We start from the raw sequence: 21,428 nt of genomic DNA on the forward strand, positions 1-21,428 counted from the left end.
TTTGTTCACTGAGTTCACCTCCAAGATTTCTGTTTTGTTCTCTTTTATGGTATCTATCTCTTTGTTGAATTTCTCATTTGGATCATGAGTTGTTTTTCTTATTTTTGCTGAATTATCTATCTGTCTGCTTCTATATCTCACTGAGTTTATTTTGTTTTAATTTTTTTTTAAATTTTATTAGGTTTCTGGGGAACAGTTTGTGTTTGGTTACATGAACAAATTCTTTAGTGGTGATTTCTGAGATTTTGGTGCACCCATCACCAGAGCAGTGTACACTGTACCCAATGTCTGGTCTTTTATCCCTTACTACTCCCACCCTTTCCCCTGAGTCTCCAAAGTCCAATGTATCATTCTTATGCCTTTGCATCCTCATAGCTTAGCTCCTACATATGAGCGAGAACAAACAATGTTTGTTTTTCCATTCTTGAGTTACTTCATTTAGAATAATAGTCTCTAATTCCATCCAGGTTGCTGTGAATGCCATTATTTTATTCTTTTTTATAGCTGAGTAGTATTCCATGGCATATATATTCAGCACACTTTATCCACTTGTTGATTGACGTGCATTTGGGCTGGTTCCATATTTTTTGCAATTGTGCTGCAATAAACATGTGTGCAAGTATCTTTTTCGTATAATGGCTTCTTTTCCTCTGGGTAGATACCTAGTAGTGGGATTGCTAGATCAAATGGTAGATCTACTTTCAGTTCTTTAAGGAATCTCCACACTGTTTTCCATAGTGGTTGTACTAGCTTACAGCCTCACCAACAGTGTGAAAGTGTTCCCTTTTCACTGTATCCTTGCCAATGTCTATTATTTTTGATTTTTTAATTATGGCCATTCTGTAGGAGTGAAGTATGCATTGTGGTTTCCCTGTAAATAGTAATGTTTAGCATTTTTCCATATGCTTGTTGGCCATTTGTATATCTTCTTTTGAGAATTGTCTATTTATGTCCTTAGCCCACTTTTTGATGAGATTGTTTTTTTCTTGTTGATTTGTTTGAGTTCTTTGTAGATTCTGGATATTAGTCCTTTGTCAGATGTATAGATTGTGAAGGTTTTCTCCCACTCTGTGGGTTGTCTGTTAACTCTGCTGCTTATTTCATTTGCTGTGCAGAAGCTTTTTAGTTTAATTAAGTCCTACCTATTTATCTTTGTTTTTGTTGCATTTGCTTTTGGGTTCTTGGTCATGAAGTCTTTGCCCAAGTCAATGTCTAGAAGTGTTTTTCCAATGTTATCTTCTAGACTCTTTATGGTTTCGGATCTTAAATTTAAGTCCTTGATCCATCTTGAGTTGATTTTTGTATAAGGTAAGAGATGAGGATTCAGTTTTATTCTTCTACATGTGGCTTGCCAGTTATCTCAGCACCATTTGTTGAATAAGGTGTCTTTTCCCCACTTTATTTTTTGTTTGCTTTGTCAAAGATTGGTTGGCTGTAAGTATTTGGGTTTACTTCTGGGTTCCTTATTCTATTCCATTGGTCTATGTGCTTATTTTTATACCAGTACCATGCTATTTTGGTGACTATGGCCTTATAATGTAGTTTGCAGTTAGGTAATCTGATGCCTCCCGATTTTTTCTTTTTGCTTAGTCTTGCTTTGGCTATATGGGCTCTCTTTTATTCCATAAGAATTTTAGGATTTTTTTTCTAGTTCTGTGAAGAATGATGGTGGTATTTTGATGGGAATTGCATTGAATTTATAGATTGCTTTTGACAATATGGTCATTTTCATGATATTGATTCTACCCATCCATGAGCATGGGATGTATTTCCATTTGTCTGTGTCGTCTATGATTTCTTTCAGCAGTGTTTTGTAGTTTTCCTTGTAGAGGTCTTTTACCTCCTTGGTTAGGTATATTCCTATGTATTTTACTTTTTTTTTGTGGTTATTGTGAAAGGGATTCAGTTCTTGATTTAATTCTCAGCTTGATTGCCGTTGGTGAATAAAAGAGCTACTGATTTGCGTTCATTAATTTTGTATCTGGAAAATTTGCTGAATGCTTTTATCAGTTCTAGGAGCTTTTTGGATGAGTCTTTTTAGGATTTTCTAGGTATATGATTATATCATCAGCAAACAGTGACAGTTTGAGTCCCTCTTTATTGATTTGGATGCCCTTGATTTCTCTCTTGTCTGATTGCTCTGGCTAAGACTATCAGAATAGAAGTGGTGAAAGTGGGCATCCTTGTCTTGTTCCAGTTCTCATGGGGGAATGCTTTCTTTTCCCTGTTCTGTATGATGTTGGCTGTGGTTTGTCATAGATGGCTTTTATTACCTTAAGGTGAGTTCCTTCTATGCAGATTTTGCTGAGAGTTTTAATCATAAAGCGATGACGAATTTTGTCAAATGCTTTTTCTGCATCTATTGAGATGATCATGTGATTTTTGTTTTTAATTCTGTTTATGTGGTGTATCACATTTATTGACTTGTGTATGTTAAACCATCCCTGTGTCCCTGGTATGAAACCCACTTGATCATGGTGGATTATCTTTTTAATATGATGTTGGATTCTGTTCACTAGTATTTTGTTGAGGATTTTTTAATCTATGTTCATCAGGGATATTGGCCTGCAGTTTTCTTTTTTGGTCATGTCCTTCCCTGATTTTGGTAGTAGGGTTATACTGGCTTCACAGAATAACTTAAGGAGGATTCCCTCTTTCTCTGTCTTTTGGAATAGTGTCAGTAGATTGATATAAATTCTCTGAATATCTGATAGAATTCAGCTGTGAATCCATCTGGCCCTTGACTTTTTCTTGTCAGAAATTTTTAAATTATTTCAATCTCGCTACTTATTATTGGTCTGTTCAGAGATTCTGTATCTTCCTGGTTAAATCTAGGAAGATTGTATTTTTCCAGGAATTTATTCATCTCCTCTAGGTTTTCAACTTTATGTGCATAAAGGTTTTCACAGTAGTGTTGAATAATCTTTTGTATTTCTGTGGTATTAGTTGTAGTATCTCCCGTTTCATTTGTAATTGAGCTTATTTGGGTCTTTTCTTTTTTGGTTAATCTTGCTAATGGTCCATCAATTTTATCTTTTCAAAGAACCATCATTTTGTTTCATTCTTTTTGTTTGTTTCATTTAGTTCTGCTTTATCTTTGTTGTTTCTTTTCTGCTGGGGTTGGGTTTGGGTTTGGATTGTTCTTGTTTGTGCAGTTCTGTAAGGTGTGACCTTAGGTTGTCTATTTGTGCTCTTTCAGACTTTTTGATGTAGACACTTAAGGCTATGAATTTTCATCTTAACACTGCTCTTGCTATATCCCAGAGGTTTTGATAGGTTGTTTCACTATTATCATTCAGTTCAAAGAATTTTTTAATTTTCTTCTGGATTTCATTTTTGACCCAATGATCATTCAGGAGCAGGTTATTTAATTTCCATGTATTTGCATGGTTTTGAGGGTTCCTTTTGGAGTTCATTTCCAATTTTATTCCACTGTGGTTTGAGGGAGTACTTGATATAATTTAGATTTTCTTAAATTTACTGAGACTTGTGTCCTATCATATGGTCTATCTTGGAGAATGTTCCATGTGCTGAATGTGTATTCTGCAGTTGTTGGTTAGAATGTTGTGTAAATATCTGTTAAGTTTATTTGTGGTAGGGTACAGTTTAAGCTTCTTCGTTGACTTTCTGTCTTGATGACCTATCTAGTATTGTCAGTGGAGTATTAAAGTCCCCCACTATTATTGTGTTGCCATCTATCTCATTTCTTAAGTCTAGTACTAATTGTTTTATAAATTTGGGAGCTTCAGTGTTAGGTGCATATATATTTAGAATTGTCATATTTTCCTGTTGGACAGGGCCTTTTTATCATTATATGTTGCCCCTTTTGTCTTTTTTTAACTGCTGTTGTTTTAAAGTTTGTTTTGTCTGATATAAGAATAGCCACTCCTGCTCACTTTTGTTGACCATTTGCATAGAATATCTTTTTCCACCTCTTTACCTTAAATTTATGTGAGTCCCTATGTGTTAGGTGAGTCTCCTGAAGACGTCAGAAATTTGGTTGGTGAATTCTTATCCATTCTGCCATTCTGTATCTTTTAAGTGGAGCCTTTAGGTCATTTACATTCAATGTTAGTATTGAGTGAGATTTGAGATATTATTCTATTCATCATATATTTATTGCCTGAATATCTTTTTTTTCCATTGTGTTATTGTTATATAGGTCCTGTGAGATTTGTGCTTTAAAGAGGTTCTATTTTGGTGTATTTCAAGGATTTGTTTCAAGATTTAGAGCTCCTTTTAGCAGTTCTTGTAGTGATGACTTGGTAATGGTGAATTCTCTCAGCATTTGTTTATATGGAAAAGATTGCATCTTACCTTCATTTATGAAGCTTAGTTTTGCTGGATACAAAATTTTTGGCTGACAATTGTTTTGTTTAAGGAGGCTAAAAATAGGATCCCAGTTCATTCAAGTTTGTAGGGTTTCTGCTGAGAAACCTGCTGTTAAGCTGATAGGTTTTCCTTTATAGGTTACCTGATGCTTTTGCCTCACAGGTCTTAAGATTCTTTCCTTTGTCTTGGCTTTAGATAACCTGATGACTGTGTGTTTATGCAATGACCTTTTTCCAGTGACTCCTCTTGGTGTTCTTTGAGCTTCTATTATTTGGATGTCTAGAGCTCTAGCAAGGCTGGGGAAGTTTTTCTCGATTATTCCCTCAAATATGGTTTCCAAACTTCTAGATTTCTCTTCTTCCTCAGGAATACCAATTGTTCTTAGGTTTGGATGTTTAACATAGTCCCAAATTTCTTGGAGGTTTTGTTCATTTTTTTAAATTCTTTTTTCTTTTTCTTTGTTGGATTGGGCTAATTTGAAAGCCTCGTCTTCAGACTCTGAAGTTCTTTCTCCTGCTTGTTCAATTCTATCCTGAGACTTTGCAGTGCATTTTGCATTTCTCTAAGTGTGTCTTTCATTTCCAGAAGTTGTGATTGTTTTTTAATTTATGCTGTCTATTTCACTGAAGAAGTCTCGTTTCATATCCTGTATCATGTTTTTGATTTCTTTAAGTTGGACTTCACCTTTCTCTGGTGCCTTCTTGATTAGCTTAATAATCGACCTCCTGAATTCTTTTTCTGGCAATTCAGAAGTTTTGTCTTGGTTTGGATCCATTGCTGGTGAGCTGGTATGATCTTTTGGGGTGTCACGGAAGCTTGTTTTGTCATATTACCAGAATTGTTTTGCTGGTTCTTTCTTATTTGGGTTTACTATGTCAGAGGGAAGTTCTGGGATTCAAGGGCTGCTGTTCAGATTCTTTTGTCCCACAGAGTGCTCCCTTGATACAGTGTTCTCCCACTTTCCCTAGGAATGGGGCTTCCTGAGAGCGAAACTGCAGGGATTGTTTTTGCTCTTCTGGGTCTGGTCACTCAGTGGAGCTACCGGGCTCCGAGATCATACTGGGGAGTGTTGGCAAAGAGTCCTGTGATGTGATCCATCTTGAGGTCTTACAGCCATGGATACCAGTGCCTGCCCCAGTGGAGGTAGCAGAGGATTGAAGTGGACTCTGAGGATCCTTAGCTGTGTGTGTGCACGCGTGTGTGTGTGTGTGTGTGTGCGTGCGTGCATTTTTTGAGATGTAGTTTTGCTCTTGATATCCAGGCTGGAGTGCAATGGTGCGATCTCAGCTCACTGCAACCTCCACCTCCTGGGTTCAAGCGATTCGCCTGCCTTAGCCTCCTGAGTAGCTGGCATTACAGGCACCTGCCACCATGCCTGGTTAATTTTTTGTATTTTCAGTATAGATGGGGTTTCATCATGTTTGCCAGGCTGGTCTCGAACTCCTGACCTCAGGTGATTCACCCACCTCGGTCTCCCAAAGTGCTGGGATTACAGGTGTGAGGTTGTATTTTTGTTGAGTGTGCTGTTTTTTGTGTTGGTTGGCCTCCAGCCAGGAGATGGCACTTTCAAGACTGCATCAGCTGCGGTCCTTTAGGGAGGATAAAAACTTGCCCAGGGACACCTGGTTAAGTATTCAGGTTTCTCAGGTGGTGGGCAGTACCATAGGGCTCCCAAGAGATTATGACCTTTGTCTTTGGCTACCAGGGCGGGTAGAGAAAGACCACCAGCTGGGGTCAGGGATAGGCATGTCTGAGTTCAGTCTCTCCTTGTGTGGGGCTTGCTGCAGTTGCTGTGGGGGTTGGGAGTGTGGTTCCCAGTTCAGTGGAATTATATTCCCAGGGGGATGATGGCTGTCTGTGCAGAGTCATACAGGTCACCAGGGAAGTAGGGGAAAGCTGGCAGTCACAGGCTTCACCCTGCTCCCATACAGCCCTCAGTCCTAAAGGCTGGTCTCACTCTCACCATGACTCCCCTAACAGCACCGACTCTATTTCCAGGAAGCAGGTAACCAGGGCTAAGAACCTGCCTGAGGCCACGAGCCTCCCCACTGAGAAAGCAAGCCGACTCACAGGTTTTTGGCATATCAAGGAACCTGTAGCAGTGATCAAGTTCCTTCACAGGGTCTGTGGATTTTCTTGGCTTTGGTGGCATATACCTGCAGTAGTTCTTGGAGCAAAAGTTCACAGTGTGAGTCTCCACACACTGCTCTGTCCATCCAAGTGGGAGCTGCAAGCTAGTCCTGCCTCCTGTCTGCCATCTTAATCCCAGTGGATCCTCACTGAGTTTCTTTAAGAGCATTATTCTGAATTCCTTTTTAGACATTTTATAGATTTCCTTTTCTTTTGGGTCTGTTACTGGAGAATTATTGTGTTCCTTTAGTGGTGTCATGCATTCTTGCTTTTTCATGTTTCCTGTGTTCTTACATTGATATCTGTGCATCTGGTAGAATTGTTACCTCTTCCGGTTTAATGGAGTGGCTTTTGTAGGGAAGGACTCTTTTCTGTAAGTATATCCTGTAGCATCAGTTGGGTAGAGCACTTTGGCTTTCATCTGAGTGAGTGCAGGAGTGTAGTCTCCAAATAGATTTTTTTGTTTGTTGTTTTTGTTTTTGTTTTGGCTGTAATCAACGTCAATGGTATCTGTGAGTGCCTCAGTGGCCTAGACTACAGTTGTTAGTGGAGGCAGTTATGTGGCTTTTCTGGGGATTGGAGCTGCCTGTCAGGCTGGTTCTCAAACCCTGGAAGTGCACATCGTGTACAGTGGCTCCACTGGTCATGGAGACAGCGTTGCTGGTGGTAATATGTCCCAGGTGTAGGACAGTCCCTGGTTCCACAGTGTGCAGAAGCTCTGACAGCCAAGGGGTGAGGTGTGTTTTCTGATGCAAGAAGTCTCATGTTTTTAGTGTACTAAAATAAAATAAAAATGTTTGGAGTATTCTTTTTTATTTATCTCGTTTACTGAACTCAGGCAAGTAAAGAAAAAAATCTCAAATTAATAGCTTAAAATGCTTTTAAACAACTAGAATTCCAGCTGCTAATGCAGTAAAAGATAACTTACGCAACAACCGTGTAGTAGAGTATCAGTGTACACATAGATAAACAACACAATGAAAAAAATGCTTGTTTTTTATTGTTTCAGGGGCTCTTTATAACAAGAAAGAATTGTATAATAATTCAAACTTCAATTTAGTTTAGAAAATATTGAAGACCCTTTCTGCAAAGGCACTGGGCGCTAGACCTTGTATGGGTGTATTCATTCCCTAGGGCTGCTGTAGCGTGTTACTGCATAAATTTATTCTCTTACAGTTCTGGAGGCTAGAAGGCTAAAATCAAGGTGTTGGCAGAGCCATGGGGAGAATCTATTGCACGCCTTTCTCTTAGCCTCTAGGAATGATGGCAATTTTTGGCATTCCTTAACTTGAAGATACCTCCCTCCAATCTGTATCTGCATCACTCCAGTCCTTGTATCTGCATCTGTTACATGCTATTTTCCCTCTGTATCCATCTCTTCTCTTCTTATAAGGACACCAGTAATACTGGATTAAAGATCTACCCTATTTCAGTATGACCTCGTCTTAGCTAACTATACCTGCAGTGATCCTTTTTCCAAATGAGTTCACATTCTGAGGCTCTAGGAAGGACATGGATTTTTGTGGGGACGTTATTCAACACAACACATGCTGAATACACGGGGCTTCTAAAATGAATAAAAAGTGGCTTCTGCCTTCAGAAAGGTATAGTTCCTGATGTAGTTGGGGAAACAGGTACAGGAAATTAATGCAAGGCAAAGTGTTCAAGTGATAACGAATATAGAATACTTATGGACACATGGAGGAGTTGGTGCTTGTTTGGAGTTGGTGACAAACCTGAAGACTCACTAGTATGCAAAACAGGAATGCTGAGCATTCTGGACTGAAGGACCAGTCTGAGCAGGCACAGTCGTGCAATTGTGCCTCCACAATGTGGGATGCTTGCAACACTTTGAGTGTATGGCTAGAGGATAGCATGGCCTTTGGGTAGTAATTGCATGGACTGTGGTGGCCACTGAGGAAGGATGGAGAAAGGACGAAGTAAGAGGGAGATAAGAAAGATGATGGGACCCCCAGTGGCAGTTTATTTCTATGAATGACTGCCACAGAAGTCTGCTCTTCAGAGGTAGTAGGAGTGGGAGTGGTCTAGGAGAGGCTGGATGACCATTTCTTAAAGGTGGTCTAGAAGACATTGCTGAACTCAGAGGAATTGGCCTAGGTGAATTCTATGCTCCCTCTTAGCTCTCCAATTCTGCAATTATTAGGCAGAAATATATTTTCAGTTATCATGTCTTGTATCTTTCACTATTATTATGCTTTTGATTCTTCCTCATTTTCTCCCTATTGAGCACCTTCCATATTCTAGGTGTTGGAGATACAATAGTGAACAAGAAGAAAAAGATACTGTCGGTTTAATCTCTTCTCTATAGCATTAGCACAAAGAGTACATACTGGGTTCTACATAAATGTTGCTTTGAACTGAATACAAGTAAGGAAAACTGACAAGGCCGTTTTGCCCTGGGCAATAAGTTCTGCTTCAGAGTAGAACTGTTTGAAAGATGATTTCAGGGACCTCCTTATGAAGAGGTGGAGAGTAGGTGGCTGCTTATGTGGTGTTTGATTTCTGAGTCATCAAAAACACTCCTTTGCCTCCCAAAATATCTCCTCCATGCAGGCTGTGGGTACTTTTAATTCCACTGTTGGAAATTGGTTTCCCAAGGTTTTCTCCTCTGTTAGAATGTAAATGCCTATAAAGAAAGGATATCCATTTATCCTCATTAGTCTTTTGTGCCTTAGTATAAGGAATTTTCTCAGCCCTTTTTACATAGTGGGTTTTTGAGAAAAACACAGATAGGGAAAAAAGAGACCCAGAGGAGGAATATTGGGCATGCCAAAAGTAAGTTTTGTTAAAAACGGTTTGGATGAGACTGACCCTGGAGATGTAGTTCCTTGGCCTACAAAAATCTATTCTTATTCTTGCATCTAGCCATTTGTTGGTGTATGTTGGACAAGAATGGTTGAACGTTTTATGGCTACAAACTTGTCAGTTTTTTTTTAAAGGGCAATAAATCTCACCTCTTCCACCCTCATCTCAACAAAAATAATTTGTGTGGCAACCTGATGTATGGTCTGTATTGACAAGGCTATGCTACGTATGGTTTACGTGTTCATGTGACAGAGGGGTTCTGTATTTGTCAGGGAAGGCAAATACTAGCTGCTGTAACAAATGTTCCCCAAAGTTCCAGTGGCTTATTTCAGAGGTTTCTTTCTCATTTACATCACAATACAATTCAAATTGATTTTGGGGGAAGGGATGTTCCAAATAGTCCTTCTGGGACCCAGGCTCTTTTCATGCTATGGGTCCACCTTCATTCAATGCGTGGCCTCACAGTCATGCTAGACTCACCTGGAAGATGTGCTAGGGGAGGAGAAGCATGTAGAGAAAGCACACTTATTAACTGCCATGGCCTGGAAGTGACATATTTCACCTCACATTCCATTGGCAAGAACTAGTCCCCAGGAACTACCCAGATGGAAGAAGCTGCAAAATATAGTTTAACTGTGTATCTAGGAAGAGGAAAAGCCTCTTGGTGGATCTCTGGCATAGGTTCATCAAAAAGCATTTGTACATTTTCCTTTTGTCTGTGACATAACTTGACCCTTGGAGTGTTGTTATTAAAGGGACAGTGGACAAGAGAGAATAGCAGTAACATTGACACTGTTAGTGTTTAAAATAATGAAAAGTAATTCAGTCTACTTGGTGAAGGACATCATCCTTTCTTGGATTTTTGCTATATAAGGGAGGACAAAGTCTTGACTCAAATGTCTGTTTTGTTTGCTTGTTTATTTGCTTTGTAATGGAGGTAGAAAAAAGCTAACAGAAACTTCACTTGCATACATCTTGGAATCACGTTAGAACACCTTAGGTTTGGGGTTTTAAATGATATGGCTTCTGCAATATGTTTCAGCTATCTTTGGTAATAAGAGTATGTTAGTGTATGGAGAAGACTTAGAGAGCCTCAACCCACCTCCCGTTGTCTAAAAGAGAACCGAGAGGTAACTGAATTATCCAAATTCACAGCAAGTTAGTGGTTTATGTTGGTCTCAGACCCCATTTTCCAGGTTTGTACTCAAGTGTTTTTTTCACTACCACAATGCTGTTCCCTAGAAAACTACTATTCTCCTGCGTCAGCCTCCCGAGTAGCTGGGACTACAGACGTCCGCCACCTCACCCGGCTAGCTTTTTGTATTTTTTAGTAGAGACGAGGTTTCACCGTGTTAGCCAGGATGGTCTCGATCTCCTGACCTCGTGATCCGCCCGTCTCGGCCTCCCAAAGTGCTGGGATTACAGGCTTGAGAGCGAGACTCCGTCTCAAAAAAAAATAAAAAAATAAAAAAAAAGAAAACTACTATTTGGAGAATAGACCTGGCCTGGTGTGATCAGTGGATGCTAGCCAGAAGGGAAGAGGCTTGACCAGGTGAAATCAGAAGGTTCCTTCTAGCTTTTAGATTCCTTGACTGATTGTGTTTAAGTAGGTGGTGTCTGATTGTATAATCCCTGGCCTGACAGAAGTGATATGGCCTTCTAAGAATTTATAATGTTTCTGAGGAAATAGAATCTCAGTTTTTGATTCTTCTCAGCTATTTCTTTATTTTTAGCTTTTCAAAAACTGTATTTGTTTTTAAATTTATAAACTTATTTTTTTAAATTATAAATAATATTATAGAAATTAAGTAAATATAACAAAAATATATACAAAATATAAAATTGCCTGTAATTTCATAACTTGCTAATGCAGCAATAACCTCTATTAATATTTTGGTGTACTTCCCAACCATTTTCAGCACATATATATTTGCATGCTTATGCATAATATAATTTGGATGAAATGTTATGCAATATGAAATAAATGTTATGCAACCCTTAAAATTTTTTCATATTATGCAATATCTCATTTCCATGAGATGAAATATTACACAACCCTTAAAATTTTTTAAAGTAAGTAATGATATGGAAAGATGCCCACATATATTTGTTTATTATGTACAATATAATTCTAATTCTATTTGTTTTGTCTGCTTGCTTACTTGCTTTTTAATGGAAGTAGAAAATGCTAATGGGAATTTTCATTTCATACATCTTGGAATAAAATTCTAATTTTACTTTTTTTAAGGGTTGCATAATATTGCATCTCGCGGAAATATACTATGCTTAAAATAATGGCCCAAGTGGGGCAGAGGGGACGAGAGTAGTATCTTTGGTTCTTTGGCCCTGACGCTGTGTTCCTCTTCTCCCAGGGCATCAGCAGCCTGTTCAGCTCTCTAAAAGTTGTCCGGCTGCTCCGTCTTGGGCGAGTGGCCCGTAAGCTGGACCACTACATTGAATATGGAGCTGCTGTGCTGGTCCTGCTGGTGTGTGTGTTTGGGCTGGCTGCACACTGGATGGCCTGCATCTGGTACAGCATTGGGGACTATGAGATCTTTGACGAGGACACCAAGACAATCCGCAACAACAGCTGGCTGTACCAACTAGCGATGGACATTGGCACCCCTTACCAGTTTAATGGGTCTGGCTCAGGGAAGTGGGAAGGTGGTCCCAGCAAGAATTCTGTCTACATCTCCTCGTTGTATTTCACAATGACCAGCCTCACCAGTGTGGGCTTTGGGAACATCGCCCCATCCACAGACATTGAGAAGATCTTTGCAGTGGCCATCATGATGATTGGCTGTAAGTATGACAGTGCTGGGTGGGGGTGGTAAGGTCATGCTGTTTGGCCATCTCTTCTGTTAGCTGGAAGTAGGGCAATGGCTATAGTGCCAGCAGGATCAGGGGAATAATAACTTAAAACAAGGCAGAGATTTTTTTAAAGACTAGGCTTATAGTTACTTTGATAATTAAAGCAGTATATGCTTACTGCAAAAAAATTTAGAAAATACAAAAGAGTGCAAATTAGAAAGTAAAGACTATCCATAATTCTACCTCTCAGAGATAACTACTAATACTGTTGGTGTCTTCCCTTACAGACTATTTTCTTTGCATATCTGAATACATACAGATTTTTATAAACTTAAAATGAGACCTTGCTGCATACACACTTTGGTAAACTATTCACAGAAGAGTGAGTTATGGAAGTCTTTTCGTGTCAATTTTTTTCTTTTTAATAAAAATTATATATATTTAAGGTATACAATGAGATGTTTTGATATAGTGAAATGATTATGACAGTGAAGCAAATTAACATATCCATTCCTTTACATCATTACCTTTTTTTTGGTGAAAGCACTTGAAATCTGCTCTCCCAGCAAATTTCCTGTAGGCATTACAGTATTATTAACTATATCCATCTTGCTACATGTCAATTTGAACGTAGCTCTAGCTCAGCATAGTCTAATATAGTATGAGAAAAAGAATGTATGAAAAATGAATGCAAAACATCTCATTAATTATGTTTTATATTGATTGTATATTGAAATGGTAATATTTCTGGGATGTATCGGTTAAGCAAAATATTCTCTTAGAATTAATTTAATTTGTTTCATTTTCCTTTTAAAAGTAGCTCCTAGGAAAAATTTAAATTTAATCATCTGGACAGTGATGGTCTAGATCAACATTTTTGATGTCTTGCTTGATGGGAAATTTTCCAACTCAAAAAATATCCACAGACACAGAGGGAAGAAAGGCTCTTGTTCAATTGAGAAGTAATAGGTTATTGGAGTAACTTTATTGGATTGAGAAACAACCTTAGTTCTTGAGAAAGATACTTAGATCTTATTGACTTACTGACCGTTGCATAGCTGTTCTATTGCTGAGTGTAGAAGCAACTTGTGGCTGCAGACAACAATGAATTCCCCTCATTAAAGGGAGTCTTATGTAGGAAGCGACCTAACTGGGATGGAGAAAGCAAACAAGTTTGAGTGGATTGGACTCATTGTGAAACTGCCAAGTGCACCCTGTGGGCACTTCAGTGACAAATTGAGGTGTGAGAAGACAGTCCTCTGGTGAAACTTCAGTTTAGACAGGTCTGAGCACATGTAAAAACTCTTGGATTCTTGTTTCAGTAGGCAGAAACTGTTTCACTTGATGTACTCCTTTAGGATGGAGTTGACAAATTGTTATACTGACCAGGGAAACCTGAGGCTTCAGCTTGCCTTGCTTTGTCCAGCTGACCAGAGATTCAGCATCCCGCTTTGTGAGTGGATTTTATTACCTCAAATTGTCACATTTGCTGCTTGGTACCTCCTTTTTTGCAACAGCCTCATCATGTCTGATGGAGTCCTTTCATAAAAGCCCTCTCTGCAGGCAGAGTTTTCCTGAGAGTATTTAAGGAATGTGTCTAAGGGGGTAATTGATTTGTGGGAAGTGTGTGCCTGCGGAGCTTTGGGTTTGTTCCTTACTTTAAAATGGGTTTTAATAGAGATGATTGCCTGGCCATGGGAAGCAGTGTTAAGGATCTGTGGGTGGCTAATTGCTTCATCTTAATTAGAATTTGAGGTGCTTTCTCATGTCACAGAAAAGGATTTAAGATCTTTTCTCTTCTGGAACTGTTTCAGCCTTAACTGCATGTATTTCCTAGGCAGTGCTTACTTACAGCATTTTTGTGAGCCTTGGGGCTCACAAAATAAACAACCAGATGCACCATGCTTAGGACATGATTTGATTTCCTTCTCTTAGAGGGAGGGAGAGATGAGCCACTTTGTCAATCAAAATACCTTGTTATATCCATTACGGAAAATTTGCTAGGAGTGGTCATTTGGGAAATGGGTCCCATTTTATGGACTTGCAAAAGCCTTTCAAATATGAGATTTCCCTGCAACTTCTTACCTGAAAGAAAATAGTTCTGGTGGCATGGTGGTATATAGTAAGGGTAAACAGTTGGGTTTTGTTTGTTTGTTTGTGTTTTGGTTTTTCCCAAAATGATTCATCTATGGAAAGCACAATTTCTTGGGTATAGTCTCCAGGGAAAACTTCAGTTATTACCGCCTCTTTTCTCTTCCCACCTTCTGAGAGTCAGGTGATCTCTCTCTCTCTCTTTCTTTTTTTCTCTCTGTCACTTTCTCTGTCTTTCTTCTCTTTCTCTTCTCTCTTATCTCTTTCCCTTCTTCTCCTCTCTTCTGTCTCTCTCTTTCTCTCTCTCTCTCTCTCTTTTTTTTTTTTTTTTGAGACAAGAGTCTCACTCTGTTGCCCAGGCTGCAGTGCAATGGTATGATAGGCTCACTGCAACTTCTGCCTCTTGGGTTCCAGTGATTCTCCTGCCTTAGCCTCCCAAGTAGCTGGGCTTATAGGCACGTGCCATAACACCTGGCTAATTTTTGTATTTTTAGTAGAGATGGGGTTTCACCATGTTGGCCAGACTGGTCTCGAACTCCTGACCTCAGGTGATCCACCTTCCTTGGCCTCCCAAAGTGCTGGGATTACAGGTGTGAGCCACCACGCCTAGCCCACTTCTTTTTTGAAAAAAGGAAAATACATGGGTAGTCACCTCTGCATTATGCAGCCAAGGATGATGTTTAGTTAAGCAAGTCTACTTAACACCATTTCCTTGAACACTTATTATTTGCCAGACACTGTACAAAATACTCTATACACAATTTTTTCTGCTCATGACAACAGTATATGTTAGAGATTATTATCTCCATTTTATAAGGAAATGGAAGCTCATAGAAGTAACTCACTTTCCCAAGAACCTGGGACTGGTAGACAGGAGAGACAGGATTCAGATCCAGATCTCTCTCCTGTGGTAGCGTGGTCTAATGACACAGACCCTAACAGTCTCTCCACACTAAGGCACTGAAAATTCACTTCATAGATTTTAGCAAGCCAGCAGTTTCTGCAGTGGAAACTTTTTCTTTGCTTGCTTGTTTGTTGTTGTTGTCATTTTAAGAACAAGATTATGGTACAGACTCAGAGGACTGGGTGCTTAGGAAACCAGCCATTTTTCAGCAACCTGTCACAGTTTCAGCTGTTTCACTTTCCATGTGACACACATCTGCCAAATTGTGCTAACAAGAAAGTTACTGCACTTGGTGTAATGCGTTGGTAATTATCCTTGTAAATTTATACTCCAAACAATGTTTGTTCAGGACAACTGCTGATGTCTTACTAGATTTACAGGGTTCTCTTTTACCTTTTTTTGCCTGTGCATACACATGTATACACTGACTTCCTTCCTGTACGGCTCATGGGATTAGACTGACATCAGATTTGGGATCTCTAGTAATGGGGAGCATTGACCACAGCCTGCACTTACATCAAATGCTCAGTGCTGTCTCCCTCCCTGACTACCAGGTCACTCTGGTAGTCAGGCCTAGCACTCAAGGGGTAAAAAGACGAAAAGCCAGTGGGTTTTTGGAGTGCTGGGTGTGTTAATGATTTTCTCCTCTTTGCACTGAATTTTATATGCCTTAGTAATAGTGTTTCTTGGCTATCTTGTTGCAGTGTATTAGCCATAATATAGATTATCCGAGTTTTCTATTACCTCCCCTGTCTGCTCTGAACATCTCATTACAACTTGGCTAATTCCCCAGAGGATGACATGCAGCAGGAAAACTACATATTTTCAAGCTAGCCTACCTTTTTTTCAGTTCTGAGAAGAAATTGCTTTAAGAAGGGTGAAAACTGTTGACTAAAATGAGCTTTTGTGATTAGCTGTGGATTTAGGTGATCTACAGTGTCTCCAAGTGCCTGGTTTTATGTCTAATTTCCATTCTGGGGTCTTGGCCTGGATTGGGGCAAGTCAGCTTCTGCCCTGGTTTCCCTGCCTTCCCTGTGTAGATCTGTGGTTGTCCCTGGCAGGGGCTGACTATAAGGTATGGTGAGTGGACTCATTTTCTCCCATATAGTCTCTCCTATGCATTGGTAATGCCAAGAGAAGTGCAAGTCCATGCCAGCCCTCTGTGTGACATCTAGGAGAGAATGTCCCCCATTCAACAGGCACATACTGAGTGTCCCCCACGCTAACAGATGCCAGGCTAAGTGCTAAGGATTTGGTGACTTAACACCATAGTTGGTGCTCTTAAGGAGCTGACAGTATGGGTGGTGGAGGTGGATAGGAAGGACAGAGACAGACCCTGTCAGCCCAGCAGCCAGCAACAAGGACCTAGAGATGGAGTCTTCACTGTGGCTGATCCTTTCCCTGGCCTTTGAGGAATCCCTCAAAGGAAGAAGAATTGTCAGGGGAAGAGTCCTTTTATGTGGGAAGTCTCAGGTTAGGGACCTGACCCTGTTTGGGGGAGCTCTCCAGGGATAATTTGATGGCAAAGAGATAGTTTCCATTTTCTAAATATGGGCTTTGCACTTTTCTGATTCTCTTCTCATAATGTCATTGCCGTCATCCTGTCATTTTAAGTCAGCCACATCTATTTCCTTTCTGTCTGCTAATGGTAGGGGGTCTAGACAATGTACTCCTACTCCAGACACTCTCCACCCCCAAGCCTAATATTTAGTCTCCTACCTCAGCACTGCACAACACCTGTCTCTTTGAATTCATTTCTCTTCCCAGTTCTCCTCCCACTTTAGGTCCTTAAAACTCTAGCTGAGTGTCAGCTAAAGGGACTCTCGTGAGCATTTCCTTGGTCCAGTTCTCCTCTCTCCTTCTAGTTCTACTGGGCCAGATACCATCCCGATCAATGCTTTAGGTAACCTCTCCCTCAGGCCTGGAAACTCCCAGACAGCAACTGGGCCCACCCTAGTGTTTCCTTCTATTGCCTTCTTGCCTGGGAGGAAGAGACACTACTTACGTGCACTGCTGAACACTTGACCCCATTACCTCACCCACTTGTAGCCCAGCAGTATCCTTTGTGGCCTCACTTCAGCTTGGATTGTCACTTGCATTCAAATATGGGCTTTTCCCCTGCCTCCTTCGTGACGTTATTTCATCATTCTTAGCAAACTATCACAAGAAGAGAAAACCAAACACCGCATGTTTTCACTCATAGGTGGGAACTGAACAATGAGATCACTTGGACTCGGGAAGGGGAACATCACACACTGGGGCCTATCATGGGGAGGGGGGAGGAGGGAGGGATTGCCTTGGGGAGTTATACATGATATAAATGATGAATTGATGGGTGCTGACGAGTTGATGGGTGCAGCACACCAACATGGCATAAGTATACATATGTAACAAACCTGCACATTATGCACATGTACCCTAGAACTTAAAGTATAATAAAAAATAAAAAAATAAAAAATAAATAAATAAAACACCAAATCTATTAAAGTTAAAAATACCAATTAAAAAAAAAAAAGATTTCTTGTTTCTTTCCATTTCACTTTTGCTGAGTATCCCTTTTCGCATTCTGTACCAACATACTGATTTTTCTGAAACCATGTGGGTCACAACTGCCAGGAGGCTGTAATGATATTCTTAGGAGACTTCCGACACATGGTGGACTCTTAGTAAATGTTTACTGACTTCTTGAATCAGAGCAATTGAGAAGACCTCGATATTTTGGAAGGCGTCTTCAGTGCTTCAGTGCTATTGGCAACACTTTTTAAAAAGTAGGATATGGGTTCTGCTGTTGGACAGGGACCCAAAGTGGCATGAACAAAATTTTCTAAAAGTTTAGGGTTGGTCTGGCTACTCTGCAGTCATCAGAGACCCAGGTTTCTCTGCTATATTCAACACATGACTTTCATATTGGGATCCCATATGGCTTCCCCCCCCCCCCCCCCCCAGCCATATGTTCTTATTCCAGAAAGTAGAAAGAAAAGGAAGGGGAAAGCTGGTCATACTCCTTACTTTTGAGAACAAGACTAGAAAGTTGTCTATCACTTTTGTTCACATCACATTGGCTGGAACTTGATAATCTAGCCACACTGGGAAGGGAAGCTGGGAAATATAGAAATACAGTATTTATTCTGAATGGTCATGTGCCTGAGTAGAAATACAATAATATATACAAGGAAAATTGATATGGGGGGATGACCAGTAGTGTCAGCCTCAACTTTCCTTCTTCTCCTCATAGTCCTATTCTGTCAGTTGATACTAGGAAACATTAGTCCTCCACAGCAGGAAGAGCTTGTTGGAGCTTTGTTTTTATATTTCTAGTTGAGAGACTTTGATTCAAATCTTAGATCTGCTCTGTGCTTTGGGCTGTATCCTCTATTTTTGTGAATTAGAGTTAAGAGGCTTTCCTGACAATCTCACTTGGCCGAAGTGAAAATTAAATGAGATAATAATATATAACAACGTTTTGGAAAAATTTGAAATTTAACGTTCAGATGTCATGATTTATTGTTATTAATAACAGTGTTTGTTTCTTGCTCTTCCCAGTTAACTGTTTCTTTTTTGTAATTAGAAAAAAAAAAGAAAGTAGTAATTGCTACTCCTTTCTCGGGAGCATGAGAATGCTGTTTAATTTCATTTTTGGTTGATATTTATTTTGGGAATGGGGCAGTGTTCAGAATGTTATAGGAGAAATAGCCTTTCATTTCCAATTTATCGTTAGAGTTCTTTTGTAGCCAGCAATCAGCTTGATTTTTTCTTTATAACCTGTTGTTTTTTTTTCCAAAAAAGTTCTGCCTACTACTATGCATTTCAGTTGGGTGCCCCCATTTTAGACAACCTTAGACTACTTTCTGTCTTCCACATTGCTTTCTCCCCTTCTCCAGAAAACTCTGGTTACTCCCACCCTGTTCATAACCCTTTGTTGGACCCTATTTTGGATTTATTCACTTGGATTCACTTTACACTGCTCTGTGAACATTCTTGTGACATCATGGCTATCTTTTTTGCCTGCTATTTGGTCCAGCTCTGGTGAGGCTCTAAGCTTCCTGAGGGTGGGACTTGTGGGTCATCTTGTTCTTTCTCTTCTCTTTTGTTCCTAGGCTGCTGTAATGTGGGAAAGAGACTACATTTTGGAACTAGTCAGTCCTAGCTTTCAGGCCCACCTCTGCCCATGATTAATGCTTTGACCTTTGGCAGGTTCCTTAACTGAAAATGGAGGTACCAATTGAGGATGCAAAAACAAAATGGTGTGAAGTACCAAAATACCTAGCCTAGTGCTTCCATGCAGAGTGTTTAAACAATGATAACTCTCTCCTTGCCCCTCTGTTTCTTCTCTTGCAGCACAATTATAGGACCCAACAAACAATGGTGTTTCTCAACTATTTGTTAGTCCTTTGGGTATGCTCTACTTTAAGAGAATTGAACTTGCATAAAATATCAGGTACCTTACAGTGTTTAAAGTACAGGTCATTAAATGTAAGTATATCTGGATGTGAGGTTCCTTAGATACAAAGCTTCTTAAAAAAAAAAAAAAAATTGACCTGAGTGCAGAGCAAGTTTTGGGAAACCCATAAGTAGGAAGTCATTTTGTGTGGTTGGGAAGTCCTCCCAGGCTTCACTGTTCAGGCTTGACTGGCAGGATCTTCACCGGACAGGACATGGTAACAGGAGCAGCAGGAGTGATCCCCTTGGAGAAGGGGAGAAAAGACTACAGATAGTCATGCACTGAGTGCCCCAAGACATGCCAGGTCATGCTGGGAAGTTTTCACTACCCTGTAACTCTTATAAATAGGCTTTCTTATCCCTGTTTGGCAGATCAGAAAACTGAGTTCAGAGACATGAAATAACTTACTTAAGGTCACAGTTTGAGAGGTGGCTGGACTGGGTTTTGACTTCAGTTTCATCTGACAAAGTCATTCCCTTTGTCTTGTTGCTTTCCTTGTTGATTATTTTGGGATTTGGCAGGAGAAAATGTTCTTTGTGATGTGTGTGTGGTTGGGGGATGCAGGGTAAAGAATCAGGGGGAGAAAGAGGGCAGTGGAGAGATTGCAGGAGAAGGGTGGAAGATATCTCTATTATTTTGAACTATAATTATGGTGACAAAATATCTTGTGTGTATTGTGGGAGTACATCAGCCTTGTTCATAGTTGGATTACTGCACTGGGCAGAGGAATTTACAACAAGTTTTAGATGTTCAGAAGCTTTGATGATGGAATGCCAACCGATCAGGGTCATTGTTCTGATCTTATAGGTACCCACATTATTTGAAAAATTCCTTTCCTTCTTTTTAAAAATATAATTTTAATTCAAATGTCAATTATAATATGGAGATGTTGCTAAAATCCAGTCCTTTGTTTCTAGTAATATTTTGCTTCTCTGTCTGCTGTCTCCTTTGAAACTCACAATACTCCATAGGGCAAGTAGTATTCTCCCCATGTTATGGATAAAGAATCTGTGGAGTAATTTGTCAAAGGTCACCCAGCTAGCGAGAAACAGAACCAGGCTCATGACTCCCAGCCAGTGCTATGCTTGCTCTTGCAGATCTCCATGACAGCAGTTGGTACTGGTAGCCACAGGCCACAGTTATGTCAGTAGATTGCAGAAGCTGATTCCTTTGTGGGGTGTCCTTAAAGCTTGAGCAGAAGGGGTGAAGGTGGGCAAAGAGTGGTAAAAGTCTCTATTCTACTTTAAGCAGAGTAACTTGATTAATCACATTTCACACTTCTTCAGCTGCTTTTTGGCAAGCATTTATTGTGGCTCTCAACTGCTAGACTGACAACTACAGGCAGCTATAGAGAAATCACACAGAGGAGAAGAGAATTCTCCTTTCCTTCTTTAAAATTGGTGGGAGGAGGAAAGCCCACCAGGAAATAGTTTCTAAAAATACATCAATAAGTATGGTCCTTGAGAAAACAAATGTTATATTGACCTGCAGTTCTCCAGAACCTCAATTAATCAACAGTGTAGCTGAGTACCTCTGGGCTCAGCTGAGTGCGTCATGTGCCAAGCACTGTGTGCCATACTAAGGATGAAGCAGTTAATGCGGCCTACAAGCTCTGCCTTCCCGTTGCTTGGAGTCTGGTAAGGGAGCCAGATGAGTCAATGAGATGAGTCTCCACTAAGGAAAGGACAGCTTGTTATGGGCACACGTGCAGGGCGTCTCCCCAGTGAGGAGGTCAAGGAGGGGTCAGGCAGTATATACCCCATTTATTTGGGAAGAGCCGTGGGCCAGGCACCTAAGGCTTTTCTAAGATTTATCATGTTGCATCTGCGTGCTGATGTTTTCACAACCAGACTTCAAGCTGCTTAGGTCAGGGGCTGTGTGAGCCAATCCATG

The 21,428-nt window shown here is 40.1% G+C and overlaps 1 protein-coding gene across 2 annotated transcripts in view; it reads left to right on the plus strand.

Moving 5' to 3' along the window:
• Positions 1-21,428, plus strand: part of KCNH1 (potassium voltage-gated channel subfamily H member 1) — a 466,372-nt gene that overhangs the window by 192,086 nt on the left and 252,858 nt on the right. For both annotated transcript variants that reach the window (XM_010372506.2, XM_010372507.2), the window contains exon 7: positions 11,661-12,090. In XM_010372506.2, the coding sequence (XP_010370808.1) occupies positions 11,661-12,090 (430 nt within the window). The remainder of the gene's footprint in view (positions 1-11,660; positions 12,091-21,428) is intronic.

Source organism: Rhinopithecus roxellana, chromosome 8 (genome assembly GCF_007565055.1).
Source record: "Rhinopithecus roxellana isolate Shanxi Qingling chromosome 8, ASM756505v1, whole genome shotgun sequence".
NCBI lineage: Eukaryota > Metazoa > Chordata > Mammalia > Primates > Cercopithecidae > Rhinopithecus > Rhinopithecus roxellana.